This window comes from Venustampulla echinocandica, assembly GCF_003357145.1.
Source record: "Venustampulla echinocandica strain BP 5553 chromosome Unknown scaffold_11, whole genome shotgun sequence".
Taxonomy (NCBI): Eukaryota; Fungi; Ascomycota; class Leotiomycetes; order Helotiales; family Pleuroascaceae; genus Venustampulla; species Venustampulla echinocandica.
In genome coordinates, this window is record NW_022474216.1 from 241,356 (window position 1) to 255,493 (window position 14,138).

Here is a 14,138-nt window from a genome sequence, read left to right on the forward strand (position 1 = left end):
AGCTTCTCTCGTATATATTTGGTCGGTCGGCGATCGCAATCCTCCACCCCACCGCACCCGAGCATCGTTCAGCATCGCTGAAACTAGGACGCGCATAGGATGAGGCGAGGTGTGTAGGATAAGCTTGTGACATTTAAGTCATCTGCTGAGGAGAGTGAGCACCTACGCAAGATACCTAAGGAACCAAGCAAGCAAGCGGCAGAATAAGCCTCGCCAGGACCTCCACCAAAGCACGCCTTTCACGCTCCCTCCTTTCCGCCTCGAGGCTCGATTCATACCAAAGAGACAGGATAGACATGGCACAGTCACTTGAGGCCAAGATCGTGGTTCTTGGTGCTCAAGGCGTTGGCAAAACGAGTTTGCTGCTGCGGTACATCAAAAACCAGTTCTCGGCCGCAAACACGACATCCACGGTCGGAGCGAGCTTCATGACGAAGAGAGTGGTGGATGACGAGAGTGACACGGTTGTACGATTACAGATATGGGATACAGCAGGACAGGAACGCTTCCGGTAGGTCATACTGCACGATCATCTTCCTCCCCAGGCCGGTGTACCACTTCTACCCCCATGTTGGCCCTGTTTGACCTAACAATGACTCTTTTACTGCAGATCGATATCGAGGCTCTACTACCGCGGCGCGAACGCCTGTATCCTCTGCTACAGCATCACCGACCTCCCCTCCTTCGAAGAAATGGGCGTCTGGCTCAACGAGCTCCGACGCAACCTCCCCCCCGATATAATCCTCCATGTCGTGGGCACCAAGGCCGATCTAGTAGCGAGGGATCCTTCCGCACGCGAAGTCCCTTTCGAGCGGTGCATCGCATATGTAGCTGATAACCTCGCGCCGGGGATGTCCTCCACGCCGCCAGCGACTGCAACCCCCCTCGGAATGCCTGCCTTTGCAGGGAGGGAGGCGCTGGATGGGGCGCGAAGCCCGAGTTCTAAGAGGAGCAGTGGGTTTTGGGGACAGGAAGTTGGTTGGGATTGTTGCCATGAAGTTAGTGCTGAGAGTGGCGAGGGCGTAGAGGAGGTGTTTAGGGTTATTACGAGGAAATTGGTTGAGCAGAATAGGGCTATGAGTCAACAGCTATTGAGCGCGACGGAGACACCGGGTGCTACACCTGGAATCGACGGTACGCCTGGGGAAGGAGGCGGAGGGTACTTTGATGGCATGAGACCTGGTGGTAGTTTCCGGGTAGGGAGGGATAGGAGGAGTTGGTTTGGAGTTCCGGTGGAATCGTATATTGAGACGCTACCGGAGACCGGACAGGTTGGCGAGGTTAAGACGCGAAGGAAGTGTTGTTAACTGTTATGCCGGTTTTGTGTTCTGGATACCCTGTGGAGTTGGATGTTTTGTATTGGTTAATGGTCTGGCGGAATGATTGGCTTGCATCTGGTTATGGAGTTTAGGTTTCTCAGGCAAACATAGCATTTGCATTGGGGGTTTTCTGATATGTATCACAATGAATATTATGAATCACCTAGGCAAGATTCCTTCTCATTACTCGCCTGCAAAAGGGTAGTCCTGGTCTAGGATTACCTAGTTCTATATATAATAGGTCGTTACAGGTCTTTGGGCTTTAACAAAGTAGTGTCTTGGTCAGAAATCCTCTACTAAACGCCTATTATAAGATCAGAAAGCACGCATCGATTTTGGATTTGAGCTTCTACATTACGTCCAGTTGGTTTTCTATCTAGACATCTTTGGCTAACTTGGGGGAAATGCCTTCAAGAAGGCAAAGGCAAGGCCTAGGGTAGTGGTCGACTATATATTCTTGGTTATTTAGCTAAAGTTTAAGTCCTCTATGTCCTAATATTTTGCTATTTCCCTTTTGGTATTGTTAAATAAATAGAGAGACGGGTACGGCTGGTTGCAAAGGGCAAGGCAGTACTATATTTGTAACAGCCCACTAAACTCTACCTATAACACCATACTACACAATAGCGCAATAACTCAACCATCTCAAAGTCCCTATGGTTCACCGAGGAGGTCGGAGGGTTGTTTGCTGCTATTCCGGCAGGGGCCCCCTTAACATATTCGAACCGAAGTAGTTGAGGTATTAAGAGACTTATGCCGTCTATCATGAAGACCGCTAGTCCGAGACGAATGCTGCCGTTTCTACATAGCCCAGTTGAAAATGAATCCGAGGCGGCTGTCCTAACTACCGAGAGACGTCGGATGAGGACAGAAGCGCTAGATACAATTTTCCGTCATGACAGCCATAAGTTGACAACGACAGAAATTTTGACACAGCAAAAATATCTTCTTAAACTCCGTAGTAAGAGAGATGATACATGCCTCCTTGAAATATCAGCCGTAAGCCAGATAAAGGTGCACAGTTACACCGGAACTAACGAGCTATTGGAATCAAACAGAAGTAGAATTCATTGCGATGTATCTTAAAGGGAAGAGAAGAAAACCGACGAGAGAGACAAGAATCGCCCGGAAGAGAGTGTGATAGGTTCGGTCTGCCGGGATTGTTATGCTTGTTACCTGCGTCTTTGTCATTTGCTTTCTTGAAGGTGTTCTGGCACAAGCTAGGAGGACTATATTATTATATACCTATTCACGCATATAACCATATTGCCCGTGTAAACAGCCGTGGATAAGCTCTATCAAAGGGAATCCACGAATGATCTACAATCTCAATTGCAAAACAGCTATGCTGGAATCATACTCAAATTAAACGCATCGGAAACGCCTTGTCATATTCCCATCCATCCATCCAATCATCAGCTACATGAGTACACAGCATGAGTTCTGCTTCTTTGCTTGCGCTATACACCAATCTTATCAGCACCATACCATTTCCAATAGATCCGCAGATGGCCATTCTCAAGCCCACAGGATACCCATCTTCCACGTAATTAAACCCGACAAGAAAGGGGAGTACTCACTGTAAAACATCTTACTCTGCGTGCTCAGCCCGTCACTCTTCGCCACAAGATCATCAATCTTCGTGCCTCTCTCCAACACACTCTCAATCGTCTTATGCAGCACAATCTTCGTCTCGTCAAGTTCCTTCTGAATCTTCATGATGCTATCCGCCTGATGCGGATCCTGATACTTCACGATATAATCTTTCAGCTCCGGGAATGGGAGAGTCGGGTTTGAGGTGGCCCATTCGGAGCGTGGGTGGGAAGTAAGGAACTCGTCGACGACTTTGGAGAGCAGTTGATGCGCTACGAGGGCTGGATAAGCGTGGTCGCTGATTATTATTCCGCATATTCCTTCGGTGCGACCGTAGGCGTGGAATGTGTAGTCTATTTGATGGGGAGAGTTAGTTTGACATAGGGGTCATAGCGAAAGGGGATGAGGAAGGTGAAAAGTACCTTGCTCCTCGACGTCTTGTCGTTGGCCTGGCTTTGTGCGCTCTGCGACCGTCTTGCTGAATAGCGTCATGAATTCGCCATAGCTATTGTCGCGCTCTTTGATCAGCCTTTTACACCCCAAATCTCATGATGCATAGAGCCGGAATGTCGACTACCCCCCAACGGAGCGGAGGAGATAGGTTGGTATGGGGCCAGAGCGTACTTGTTGCGTGTAAACCTCGAATATGCAGTCAAGTCCTTCTCCGCACACAGCTCATGCGATGGCTTTGCCTCGTTCTTGATTATCTGTTCGAGAGAGCGGTCAGGATGGTATAGATCATAGCGCCCGAGATCCATCTGTGGGGATGCTTACCCCGATGTAATGTAGCTTCATGGTCACTAATTGGATAGGGTATGGGTATGGGTATGGGTAAGGAAGTGATACTGGGGGCTGGCAGCTGTTTGGATAGGGGAGAGTTGAGGTGGTTGTGTGGTTGCGTGGTGTAACTTGATACAAAGTAGTCGATGGATTGATTGATTGCCTTTGCTGCCTTTGCCTGTTACGCCTGGTGCTGTTACTCCTGCGACGTCCTGCTGTACGGAGTGCGGAGCGGTCGTCACATGGGATAACGCTTGTGGCGGTGCACGGCGGTGGCTGGTGCTGCGTATTCATGCCTTACGGTACCTAGGCACCCAGGCACTGAGAGTAAAGCGACTCCTTGCAAAAATACCTAGTGCTTCGTGTGAAACGTTGCTCGGAACCTAATATTCTTACTTCGACGAGCCCCCTATTTAGTGGGATTAACTAGAGGCGGTGGCCCTGCCTGCACCTGTAAAGCAATAATAATGTTGTAGGAATGATATGATTGTACCTCGTTGGATGTCCAGATTATTACTGCTACCTGAGTTCGTTTTCCAGACTCCCTTCGGAAGCTTACATAACGGGTCCCGCGGCCCGCCCGGGAGTAAAGTCTAAAAAACCCGCGGATACTCTAATAATCATCTCGCGGCCCGGTTCCGCACTCTACGCAACTCCCGAGTGCAAAAACTCCAGACTTCACGGAAGACTAATCAAATCAATTTGCTGTGATAACACCTTGCGCATGCGCGGTTACTTGCCTAGGTAGGTATATATATCTCGATTCCCATAGAGAGGTGGTCTGCTCCCCCATTGAACCAGATAAGTAAATTGACTCTTTTGCCGCTGTACACTCGGTACGCATGCACCAAAATCCGTCGTCAGTGCCTCTTTAATTATGGACTCGAAGCAGTTCAAGGATGCTGCTACGTCAGCCATCGATGAGAGTATGTACCGTCCGAGTAATGGCACCGATTGTAGGAACTGACCGGCGCAGTCATCAACTATTACGATACGATCCAGGACCGCCGGGTCGTTTCCAATGTTGAGCCTGGGTATCTCAAGAAGCTACTTCCAGATGGCCCTCCCGAAGAGGGAGAGTCGTGGGCGGATATTCAAAAGGATATCGAGACCAAGATCATGCCCGGTCTGACTCATTGGTTAGTTGCAGCCGTGTTGTATATGCAGTCTTGAGAAGCCTAACGATTCATCCCCAGGCAATCGCCCAACTTCATGGCTTTCTTCCCGGCCTCCTCTTCCTTCCCTGGGATGCTGGGCGAGCTATACTCTGCTGCATTCACGGCACCTGCATTTAACTGGATATGCTCCCCCGCCGTTACTGAACTCGAGACTGTGGTCCTGGATTGGCTCGCAAAGCTCCTGAATCTGCCAGACTGCTACCTCTCGACCAGCCACGGAGGAGGTGTCATTCAAGGCTCGGCATCCGAAGCCATCGTCACTGTAATGGTAGCCGCGCGCGATAAATACCTTCGAGAAACAACCTCGCACTTATCTGGGCTCGAGCTCGAAGATGCGATCGCACATACAAGGAGCAAATTAGTCGCATTGGGAAGCGAAATGGCCCATAGCTCAACCCAAAAAGCAGCACAGATTGCTGGAGTTCGTTTCCGTTCTGTTCCTACCACAATGGATGACGAATTTGCAATGACTGGAGCCGGCCTCGAAGAAGTATTGAAACAATGCAAAGCCGATGGTCTACAGCCGTTCTATCTTACGACGACATTAGGAACCACAGCAACTTGTGCTGTTGACGATTTTGGCTCTATTGCTTCTACACTTTCAAAACACGCCCCCCCAGATGCTCCCGGCGAGATATGGGTTCATGTCGATGCTGCTTACGCTGGTGCTGCTTTGGTTTGTCCAGAATACCAGCACTTGACCACGTCATTCGAGCACTTCCATTCGTTTGATATGAATATGCACAAGTGGCTACTCACGAACTTTGATGCTTCATGTCTATATGTTAAGAAGAGAAAGGATCTAATCGACGCATTATCCATCATGCCAAGCTACCTCCGAAACGAGTTCTCGGAGAGTGGCTTGGTGACGGATTATCGAGATTGGCAAATTCCCCTAGGGAGAAGATTCAGGAGTCTGAAAATATGGTTTGTTCTACGCACCTACGGCATTAATGGCTTGCAAGCGCATATCCGGAACCACATAAAGCTTGGCGAGTTATTTGCCGGGCTACTGAAGTCGAGGCAAGATCTCTTCGAGATTTTAACCGGACCAAGTTTTGCGTTGACCGTCTTCAGGGCTGTTCTTCCAGCCGGGAGCAAAGCCGAACAGAACGAGCTCACTAAGGAGGTGTATGAGTTGGTGAACCGCAGGGGAGAGATATACCTAACATCAGGTGTTGTGGCAGGTATCTATGCCATCCGGGTAGTCAGTGCCAATCCGAAGGCGGAGGAAAAGTACTTGCGAAAGGCATTTGATATTTTAGTGGCCACCACAGAGGAGATTCGAGACAGCAAAAGCAGCAATGGGTCCGTTAACGGGGCCGTCGTGCATGGAAAGGGCGAGGGGGTTGGAGAGGAAGTTGCTCAACATAGCAATGGCGCCACAAAATAAGTCGTGGTTAAATATATTCCCCAGGGGGTTTGATAAGTTGGTCTTCCGCCGAATATAGATCTTCTATGTTGTTTCAAAGCAAGTTTTCGCTATTCCCTGTTCTATACCTTGTCGTCTATCTATAGCGAGTAAACTCTCAACGCATTGAAAAGTCCGAATAATATTCGAGAAGGACAGCGGCTGGAGAGTATTCTCCGGTAAGCTTGAAGCCATAGATCTCAGGAAATTGATAAATTCACATTCTGTTCATCACCGACCATCAAGGTTTCGGCTTCCTATCATAAGGTACTTTACCTTAGGTATTATATTAACGTTGGTTTATTGGGGTCACTTAAGCACACGTGATGTTGTCATCGTCTTCCCCCATTTCTACCCCGCACAACCCAACCCACTCGACTCGCCGTCTCCCATCGACCCCATTGATAAGCATACCAATACACAGCCATAATTGCAATCTACAAAAGCATATCCCATATTTGAATCGAACAAAAGCACTTGGTTCAGCTCACATAATGGTGAAGGGAAAAGCCACCGCCACAGTCTCAGGCCGCACTATCGCCGAAACAGACGAGTATGAACTTGTAGAAGGAAATGTCTACGTAAGCCGAAAATCAGAATTGAACACAAAATATATCACTGATAATGAACCGCAGTTCCCGGCCTCGTATGTCAATCTGAGATCTATCAATCCATCGAAATTCGTAGTGCTGAGCTACGGATATTTCGTATTTGGCTAATCACTGGACTTTATAGCTCAGTCAACATGTCATACCTCAGCAAAACCGACCATAGTACGCACTGCCCATGGAAGGGGGATGCTTCGTATTATAACGTTAATCTTGATAGTGAGTTGATTTCTGTCGCCCCTACGTCGCTATTTCGATGGCCAGGACATGTTTTGCCAAGAGCTTGCTGACGATATTTCAATGATATCTAGAAACGGAGTTGAAGAATGCGGCGTGGTATTATCCGGAGCCTCTTGAGAAGGCGAAGGATATTAAGAACTATGTTGCTTTTTGTAAGTGTGCTACTTCCCTTAGCAGCTTTGGTGCTGCTATTACACTACTTGGGAAACATTACCTGGCTGCTTGTTTTATAACTCGTCAATTGTTTGGAATGACTGGGAAATAACAGGCTAATATGTTGCTTGTGCAGATAAGAACATGGTGACCGTGAAGACTGACTGATATGCAAATTCGCCAACCTTCAATGATTTTCCAAAAGCAGGAAGCTCTGATCAAGCACGCGACTATTGAGGAATTCGATTGCTTATATTGTGCTTTATATTCAATGTACTAATAAACAAACACTACGGTTATCACTCTTCTCGATATATATTTCCGTTTTATCATATAGAAGGCAACAGAAGCAACAATGGAGAATCTTGTTGGTTTTAGTTACCATGATATTTAGTACAGTTGTCTGTTGAAGATTCTGTCATTTGAGCAAAATTAAAGGCATGGCAGATCCTCTAAACGGTATGGATTCGGTCCTATTTCTTTCTTTCCAACGTAGAAATTTTATGACAGAAGAAAGCACTTGAGTAGTTGATTTAACCATTGCCTCGAGGTTGACAATTGAGATGAGCATATTTCGGGGATATGTTCCTTCATCATTATTCGTCTAATGACCTTGACGGCGACTCGACATGAAGCATATGCGTCTATTTCCGGACTCTGATTAATATACAATGTATAAATACCACCAGTGCACCTGCCCCCAACTCAATCCTCTAGCGCTATTACATTAAAGACTCTAAATGTTAAAGGCTACGTACGTTTGGTCTCAAAAATCGATCTCACAGGCTTTGCTAGCGATGCTTTTATTAGCGCTGGCTACTGATTGTGAATGGTGGATACGATGCCTAACAGCATAGCGGTTTTCGATGGCCTTGTCTGAAATGGAGGCCGCCCTCTAAATTTTGAGACAGTTTTCAGATGGTTATTAAGCGGGCTGGGACCTCGTACGAGATATCCTATTTAAACGGTTAGGTTGAGCGGCATTTTTGGCGTATTTTAAGGAGGCAAGATTAGGAATGGGAGGCGGCGTTTCAGGGGCTTTGTTCGCAGAAAACAAGCCCCAAGCCCTTCAGTAGGGTGGAGCAGTAGAAAGTACCAACCCTGGAAACCCCTACAACCCATAGTTTGTAGTGATAGAACCACAAGTACAGAAATGGAAAACTTTTAAACCATAGTTTCTCTAACTAACTGACCATAGAACTCACAGTCATAGTTAAATGCTATCATTTAGCTGGCCCGTGAAGAGTGATGGAAACCCTCAAGTATGTAACCTTATCTAATCTGAACGCGTCCCGACGCCACTTTCAACGCGTCTTTCAGCGACTTTTTGGCTTTTCCAACTGCTCCTACGCCACCACATCGACCATCTCTAACAATGGATATTGACGATGACGATCCGCATGGTAACTACAGTGATGGCAACCGCGCATTTCTCCAGGCATTCATGGCTCGTGGGCAGCTGTCTTTCCAGGAAAGCAAGAAAATCCTCGCAGCTATCTTCAGCGTTCAAGAAGGTCAGTTCCCTATAACAGTTTGTGGATATATAGCTGAACTTTATGCTAGATAAGGAGGTCTCTGCCGATGAAGTGACACAAGAAGATTTCGACTCCTACATCTCTGCCGCAGCCGATGCACTCTCGCCTTTAGACTATGAAATCCGCAACTCGCAGCATCAAGTCACCAAAGAGCGGATATATGCCATAGTTAATAGTATCAGCGACCCACTGACGCAGTTGGCGACAGTAAGGACGACGGAAGAGATGCTATATATCAAACGACTTCTCGATGCTATGTTCGAGACCTACAACACAAGGCGACGGGAGGTGATGGCAATTACCAGCATCCAAGCCCTAGAGAAGAAACTTCTTAGGGGAGCGAACCGTGCCGACGAGGGCGAAAGCGTAACTGCTGTTGATAAAGGCTTAACAGGAGCAGAGGCCGAGAGATTATTGCTGAAACTCGAGGAGGAGAAGTGGCTTGAGAGGAGTCCGCAGGGCTTCTACAGGCTTTCTCCCAGGGCACTGATGGAACTACGAAGCTGGCTGGTCGACGCATATAACGATTCGGACGACCCTGACGAGTGGCAAAGAATTAAGTTCTGCGAAGCTTGCAAGGAGATTGCCACGGTTGGTCAGAGGTGTTCGAACATGGAGTGCAACGTTCGGCTTCATAATATCTGCGAGGTTGCGTACTGGAATTCCAGGCAGAGTAAGCACTGCCCTAAATGCGAGACCGAATGGGATGGCGAGCATTATGTTGGGCAACAGGCAGTTACGACTACAGAGGAATACCTGAGGGGGAAGAGGAGGAGCGGAGGTGGGAAGCGAGCTCGAGCGGACGATGCAGTGGAGGAGGAGGAGGAGGAGTGATGCGATGTTGCTTTGACTGGATGAAAATGGAGGATATTGGGTGGGAATATTTGTCCGGCGTTTGGTGGAGTGAGATACGAACTGTCAGGTCTCAAGGCGTTTGCTGGATCGGGTTGAGAAGCCTTTTTGGCGAGGCAAATATACTCCAGCGCTATTATGGCACCTGTGAAAATGCCCACAGCCATGCAGGATAGAAGGGAACTCATTTCTTGTGGGTAATTCAGTGGAACTTGCTGAGACGGCACAAGCCTGGTGATGATTTTGCAACGCATTTGAGCTCGCGCTTTGCCAACCTTCCTTGGCCTCTCTAGAAAGAAAACACCGATTAACGATGTATGAGGGGTATGATGGAGAGAAAATGGCGACGCATTTGATCTGGATATTGAAACTCGGACGGGGTATTTGACTGCTCTTGAGCCGGCCATCGAACGCGGATTGAACTATTACTATATTGGTGATTTCCTGCTCTGGGTTGGACGATGGGCTTAGCTTTCTGAACAGAAACATCAMCATATATTTCCGCGACTAAATATGGGGTTCAGATGCGGCTCTAGGACAACAAAGGTATTGGTTGCAACGGGTTGAGACCGCTATGAAATAACGGTTCCTGACCTGGCGGCAGCCCGGGTACCTGAGATGGCACTGAAGCCAGAAAAAAAGTAGGATATATTTTGAAAAGCCACAGCCCCGAATCTGTTGGTATCTGACGATTTGGCGGTCGGAAGGTCAACGCACGAAAATTGGCTATGAGGTATGAGGTATAAGGTATGAGGTTAAGGCACAGCTAGCGCAGATGATTGGATCAATGCCAGATTGCAAATTCCGGGCGCGGGTTACACTTTCAGCCAGCAGGCAACGGACCACGGCGACTGAGCATTGTGTCTGCAGCGCCAAACAGCGAGACGATGTCACGATGCGCCAATCCATGCGAATCTCAATCCCATGATTCTTATTGCATTCTGTTGCCAGGGCCAGTGTCCGCCTGATTGGTGTTGAATCAGGAAGGAGCGCCGATCCCCCTCGATATTAACGGCGCCCCGCCCCGAACAGGATCACGAAGTAAACACACATACCTTAGCCTCTGAGCCAGACACCACCAAGCTACAGGACGAGTGCCAACTTGACCCCAGTACGATGTTCGAAGGAGGCAATGTGCCGTGTGCGCATACAGTATGAAGCAGTCAACAGATCGGCCGGCAACCCGTTCCCAGGTTACCAATGAAAGGCCCGGTCGTACGAAGTACCTGGGCCTGACCTGCCAAAGTTTCTGTTTATAATATCAGGCGATCCCAGCATTGCCTTTCTTTTTCCGAGTGCACTCATTCTGCTGCCATGGCTCGTTTAAACCGTGCAGAGTACGTCGCGCTTCCGGCGCAGGAGAAGGTGGAAGCTGGCCCTCAAGATGGCCCGGACAAAACTCTAAGGCGGAGCAACGCATTTTTGGCTACTCTTTTATCAGTGCTATTCTTGACGTTGGTACTAGCGGGCCTGGGGACGGCAGCGCTATGGACCCCCTCTACCTCTGCTACCGAGCCGCGGGTCGACGATTCAGAAGCATTCCGTGAGCATCTAACAAGAGCAACGGGTGACCAATATCTCCTAGGCGTAGGGAAAGCCGATATTACTGGGTAAGCGGCATGACAAAAGATCATTGTCAAAAAGCGCTCTAGTTAATGGAAAGTGCAGTCCTGTGGTAGAGTTAAATTTTATGGGATATGCCAGTCTGTCTCAAATAGGTATTTCTTTTTCTTCTTTTTCTCGCAATTTTTCTGGCATATATGCAACTTCACTACTTCATTCCTTTTTGATTTGAATGCTCGTCTTTTTTATACTCTCGTCTTGTCCCTCGACTTCCCATCAGGCGATACTGATTTGGAAATACAGGGTCTGGCCTTCGTCAGAGAATCTACTCCCGAGCGTTCATCGTTGGAAACAAGGACAAGCCAAGTGATCGTTTCGTATACCTAGTTCTTGACACCCAGTCAGGAGATACCGCTATTCGAAATGGTATTTTAGAAGGTCTAGCAGCTCTGGGGGGTGATTATTCCGTGTACGGTCAGAGTAATGTTGCAGTAACTGGAACCCATCAGCACTCTGGCCCAGGAGCGTGGTTGAACTATCTTCTGCCACAAATTACTTCCCTCGGGTTTTCTCCGCAAAGCTATCAAGCTATTGTGGATGGTGCTGTTCTGTCAATCAAGCGCGCGCACCAAAGCTTGAGCCCTGGATATCTCAGCTATGCGGATACAACTGTCTCAGATGCCAATATCAACCGGAGTCTATGGGCCTATCTCGCCAACCCAGCTGAGGAGCGAGCTCAGTATCCAGATGACGTAGATAAGACGATTACTGTTCTCCGCTTTAAGCGTGCCTCGGATGGCTTGAATACAGGCATTCTCGCATGGTGAGCTCCCGATACATCCCACGACGATTTTGCTGTTATGGATATATGCTGGTCGATTGAATCTTCAAGTGATTAACACTTTCGAATAGGCATAGCGTTCACGGGACCTCCATGCTAGAAAACAACACACATGTAACAGGAGGCAAGTCTCTTGTATAAATTCAAGCACGGGATGCTGATTTCAATTCCAGATAATAAAGGGCTCAGCTCGTACTTGTTTGAAAAAGCAATGGCCAGCGACGCTAGTGCAGCTCCAGGTTTCGTGGCCGCCTTTAGTCAAAGCAGCGTGGGCGACACCACGCCAAATGTCCTAGGAGCCTGGTGTGACGATGGGTCGGGCCAAATGTGCACATTGGAAAACAGCACTTGCGGAGGGAAGAGCCAGGCGTGCCATGGAAGAGGTAGGGCATGTTGAGGCAATTTAATACTACGCTAATTAATTGCAAGGTCCTGAATTTCAGAAGGTGGATTTGGGAGTATCAAGCTGTTATGAGATTGGCCGCCGAGTCTATGCTGCCGCGAAAACTCTATATGTAAGCAATAGAATGATCCTTTTTATAATGCTTCAAGGAAGCTAATGTCTCAATAGGACTCGTTCGATACCGTTGCAACCCCAGTCCAGGATACCAGCGTCAAATTCTATCATACGTTCAATGATATGAGTTATTTCAGCTTTCCACTTCCAAATGGAAACACTGTCCAAACCTGCCCGGCAGCACTGGGATACTCTTTTGCTGCGGGTACCAGCGATGGTCCAGGTGCTTTTGACTTCACCCAAAACGACAACGACACCAACTCCCAAAATCCCCTCTGGGTAATCGTCTCATCTGTCATCAAGGCCCCAAATGCGCAACAAAAGGCGTGCCAGAGCCCAAAACCCATCCTCCTTGATGTGGGAGAACTTACGGAGCCTTACGCCTGGACCCCCAACATCGTTGACGTTCAAAGCTTCCGCGTGGGTCAATTCATCATCGTAGTCAGCCCAAGTGAAGCAACAACCATGTCCGGTAGGCGCTGGAAAAGCTCCGTGGCAGCGGCAGCAATAAACTCTTCAATCACGATTACAGCTCCCAAAGTAGTTCTCGGCGGCCCGGCAAACACATATGCTCACTATCTCACGACACGCGAAGAATATGGCGTTCAACGCTACGAAGGGGCCTCCACACTCTACGGCCCCAACGAACTAGACGCCTACATCTATCTCTCAACAAGCAATATCAAATACCTTTCCGGGTCCTCGTCTAGCCAGCCAGCCCCAGGCCCTAGCCCCCCTGATAACCGCCGTAACTCTCTCGACCTCATCGCGCCCGTTGTATACGACAACCCACCAATCCTAAAATCCTTCGGTGCCGTGCTCTCTCAGCCCTCTTCATCCTACACCCGCGGCGCCGTTGTAAACGCATCCTTTATAGGCGCAAATCCACGCAATAACCTTCGTCTCGAAGGAACTTTTGCGGCCGTTGAAACGCAGCAGAGCAACGGAAACTGGGTCCAAGTCCGTGATGACAGTGACTGGTTTTTGGTGTATAGCTGGTATAGAGATGATGGGTTGCTGGGGAGTAGTCATGTGGTTGTTAGTTGGGAAACAGAGAGTTATGCGACTCCCGGGACTTATAGATTGAGGTATTATGGGGATGCGAAGGCACCAATTACGGGGAAGATAACAGAGTTTTCCGGGACTAGTAAGAGTTTTGTTTTGAGCTGAGCTGTAAAAAGATGAGTTATTCAATCTGAGGCAAATGATAACAGAAATATAATTAGGGAGACGAAGAGCGGCTTTATGCTCGAATTAATTGATAATTCTTATATCTCACATTACGCCGAAATATCCCTTCAAGTAGTATTGAGATTCCTGTGATTTGCCCCTCTCCTAGGCATCACCGTTCCGGAAGGGGGAACGTTTGTTTTGAGGTTTGTGTTGTTGGTGCTAGAGTCTATGTGTCTATATTGGTTCGACTAACTATTTTCAATAGTCAAGGGTGTTGGTCGTAAATCTATGGGCTTCTTAGTGCTTCTAAAATCATCGGAAAAGACATACCCATTCTCCTCCATCGAGGATTCCGAGGCGGAAGATTTGCAACAA

The 14,138-nt window shown here is 48.2% G+C and overlaps 6 protein-coding genes across 6 annotated transcripts; 5 read left to right on the top strand and 1 right to left on the bottom strand.

The window, feature by feature from the left end:
- Window positions 1–296: 296 nt before the first annotated feature.
- BP5553_09603 (p-loop containing nucleoside triphosphate hydrolase) lies at window positions 297–1,307 on the top strand (the record flags this gene model as incomplete). The annotated part of the gene is made up of 2 exons (XM_032018226.1): window positions 297–511; window positions 611–1,307. 2 exons carry the CDS (start codon window positions 297–299, stop codon window positions 1,305–1,307), a joined length of 912 nt encoding a protein of 303 aa, XP_031865525.1.
- Window positions 1,308–2,837: 1,530 nt separating this feature from the next.
- On the bottom strand, window positions 2,838–3,404 carry BP5553_09604 (Uncharacterized protein; the record flags this gene model as incomplete). The annotated part of the gene is made up of 2 exons (XM_032018227.1): window positions 2,838–3,265; window positions 3,335–3,404. The coding sequence occupies 2 exons, from the start codon at window positions 3,402–3,404 to the stop codon at window positions 2,838–2,840; spliced, it is 498 nt and encodes a 165-aa protein (XP_031865526.1).
- A 1,165-nt stretch (window positions 3,405–4,569) lies between these two features.
- Window positions 4,570–6,263, top strand: BP5553_09605 (Aromatic-L-amino-acid decarboxylase; the record flags this gene model as incomplete). The annotated part of the gene is made up of 3 exons (XM_032018228.1): window positions 4,570–4,618; window positions 4,669–4,831; window positions 4,889–6,263. The coding sequence occupies 3 exons, from the start codon at window positions 4,570–4,572 to the stop codon at window positions 6,261–6,263; spliced, it is 1,587 nt and encodes a 528-aa protein (XP_031865527.1).
- A 512-nt stretch (window positions 6,264–6,775) lies between these two features.
- Window positions 6,776–7,450, top strand: BP5553_09606 (uncharacterized protein; the record flags this gene model as incomplete). The annotated part of the gene is made up of 5 exons (XM_032018229.1): window positions 6,776–6,862; window positions 6,917–6,927; window positions 7,017–7,108; window positions 7,201–7,281; window positions 7,419–7,450. 5 exons carry the CDS (start codon window positions 6,776–6,778, stop codon window positions 7,448–7,450), a joined length of 303 nt encoding a protein of 100 aa, XP_031865528.1.
- Window positions 7,451–8,657: 1,207 nt separating this feature from the next.
- BP5553_09607 (Uncharacterized protein) lies at window positions 8,658–9,651 on the top strand (the record flags this gene model as incomplete). Its single annotated transcript, XM_032018230.1, has 2 exons — window positions 8,658–8,796; window positions 8,846–9,651. 2 exons carry the CDS (start codon window positions 8,658–8,660, stop codon window positions 9,649–9,651), a joined length of 945 nt encoding a protein of 314 aa, XP_031865529.1.
- Window positions 9,652–10,983: 1,332 nt separating this feature from the next.
- BP5553_09608 (Uncharacterized protein) lies at window positions 10,984–13,760 on the top strand (the record flags this gene model as incomplete). Its single annotated transcript, XM_032018231.1, has 6 exons — window positions 10,984–11,279; window positions 11,338–11,387; window positions 11,536–12,055; window positions 12,263–12,456; window positions 12,503–12,588; window positions 12,645–13,760. 6 exons carry the CDS (start codon window positions 10,984–10,986, stop codon window positions 13,758–13,760), a joined length of 2,262 nt encoding a protein of 753 aa, XP_031865530.1.
- Between the last annotated feature and the right edge of the window lie 378 nt (window positions 13,761–14,138).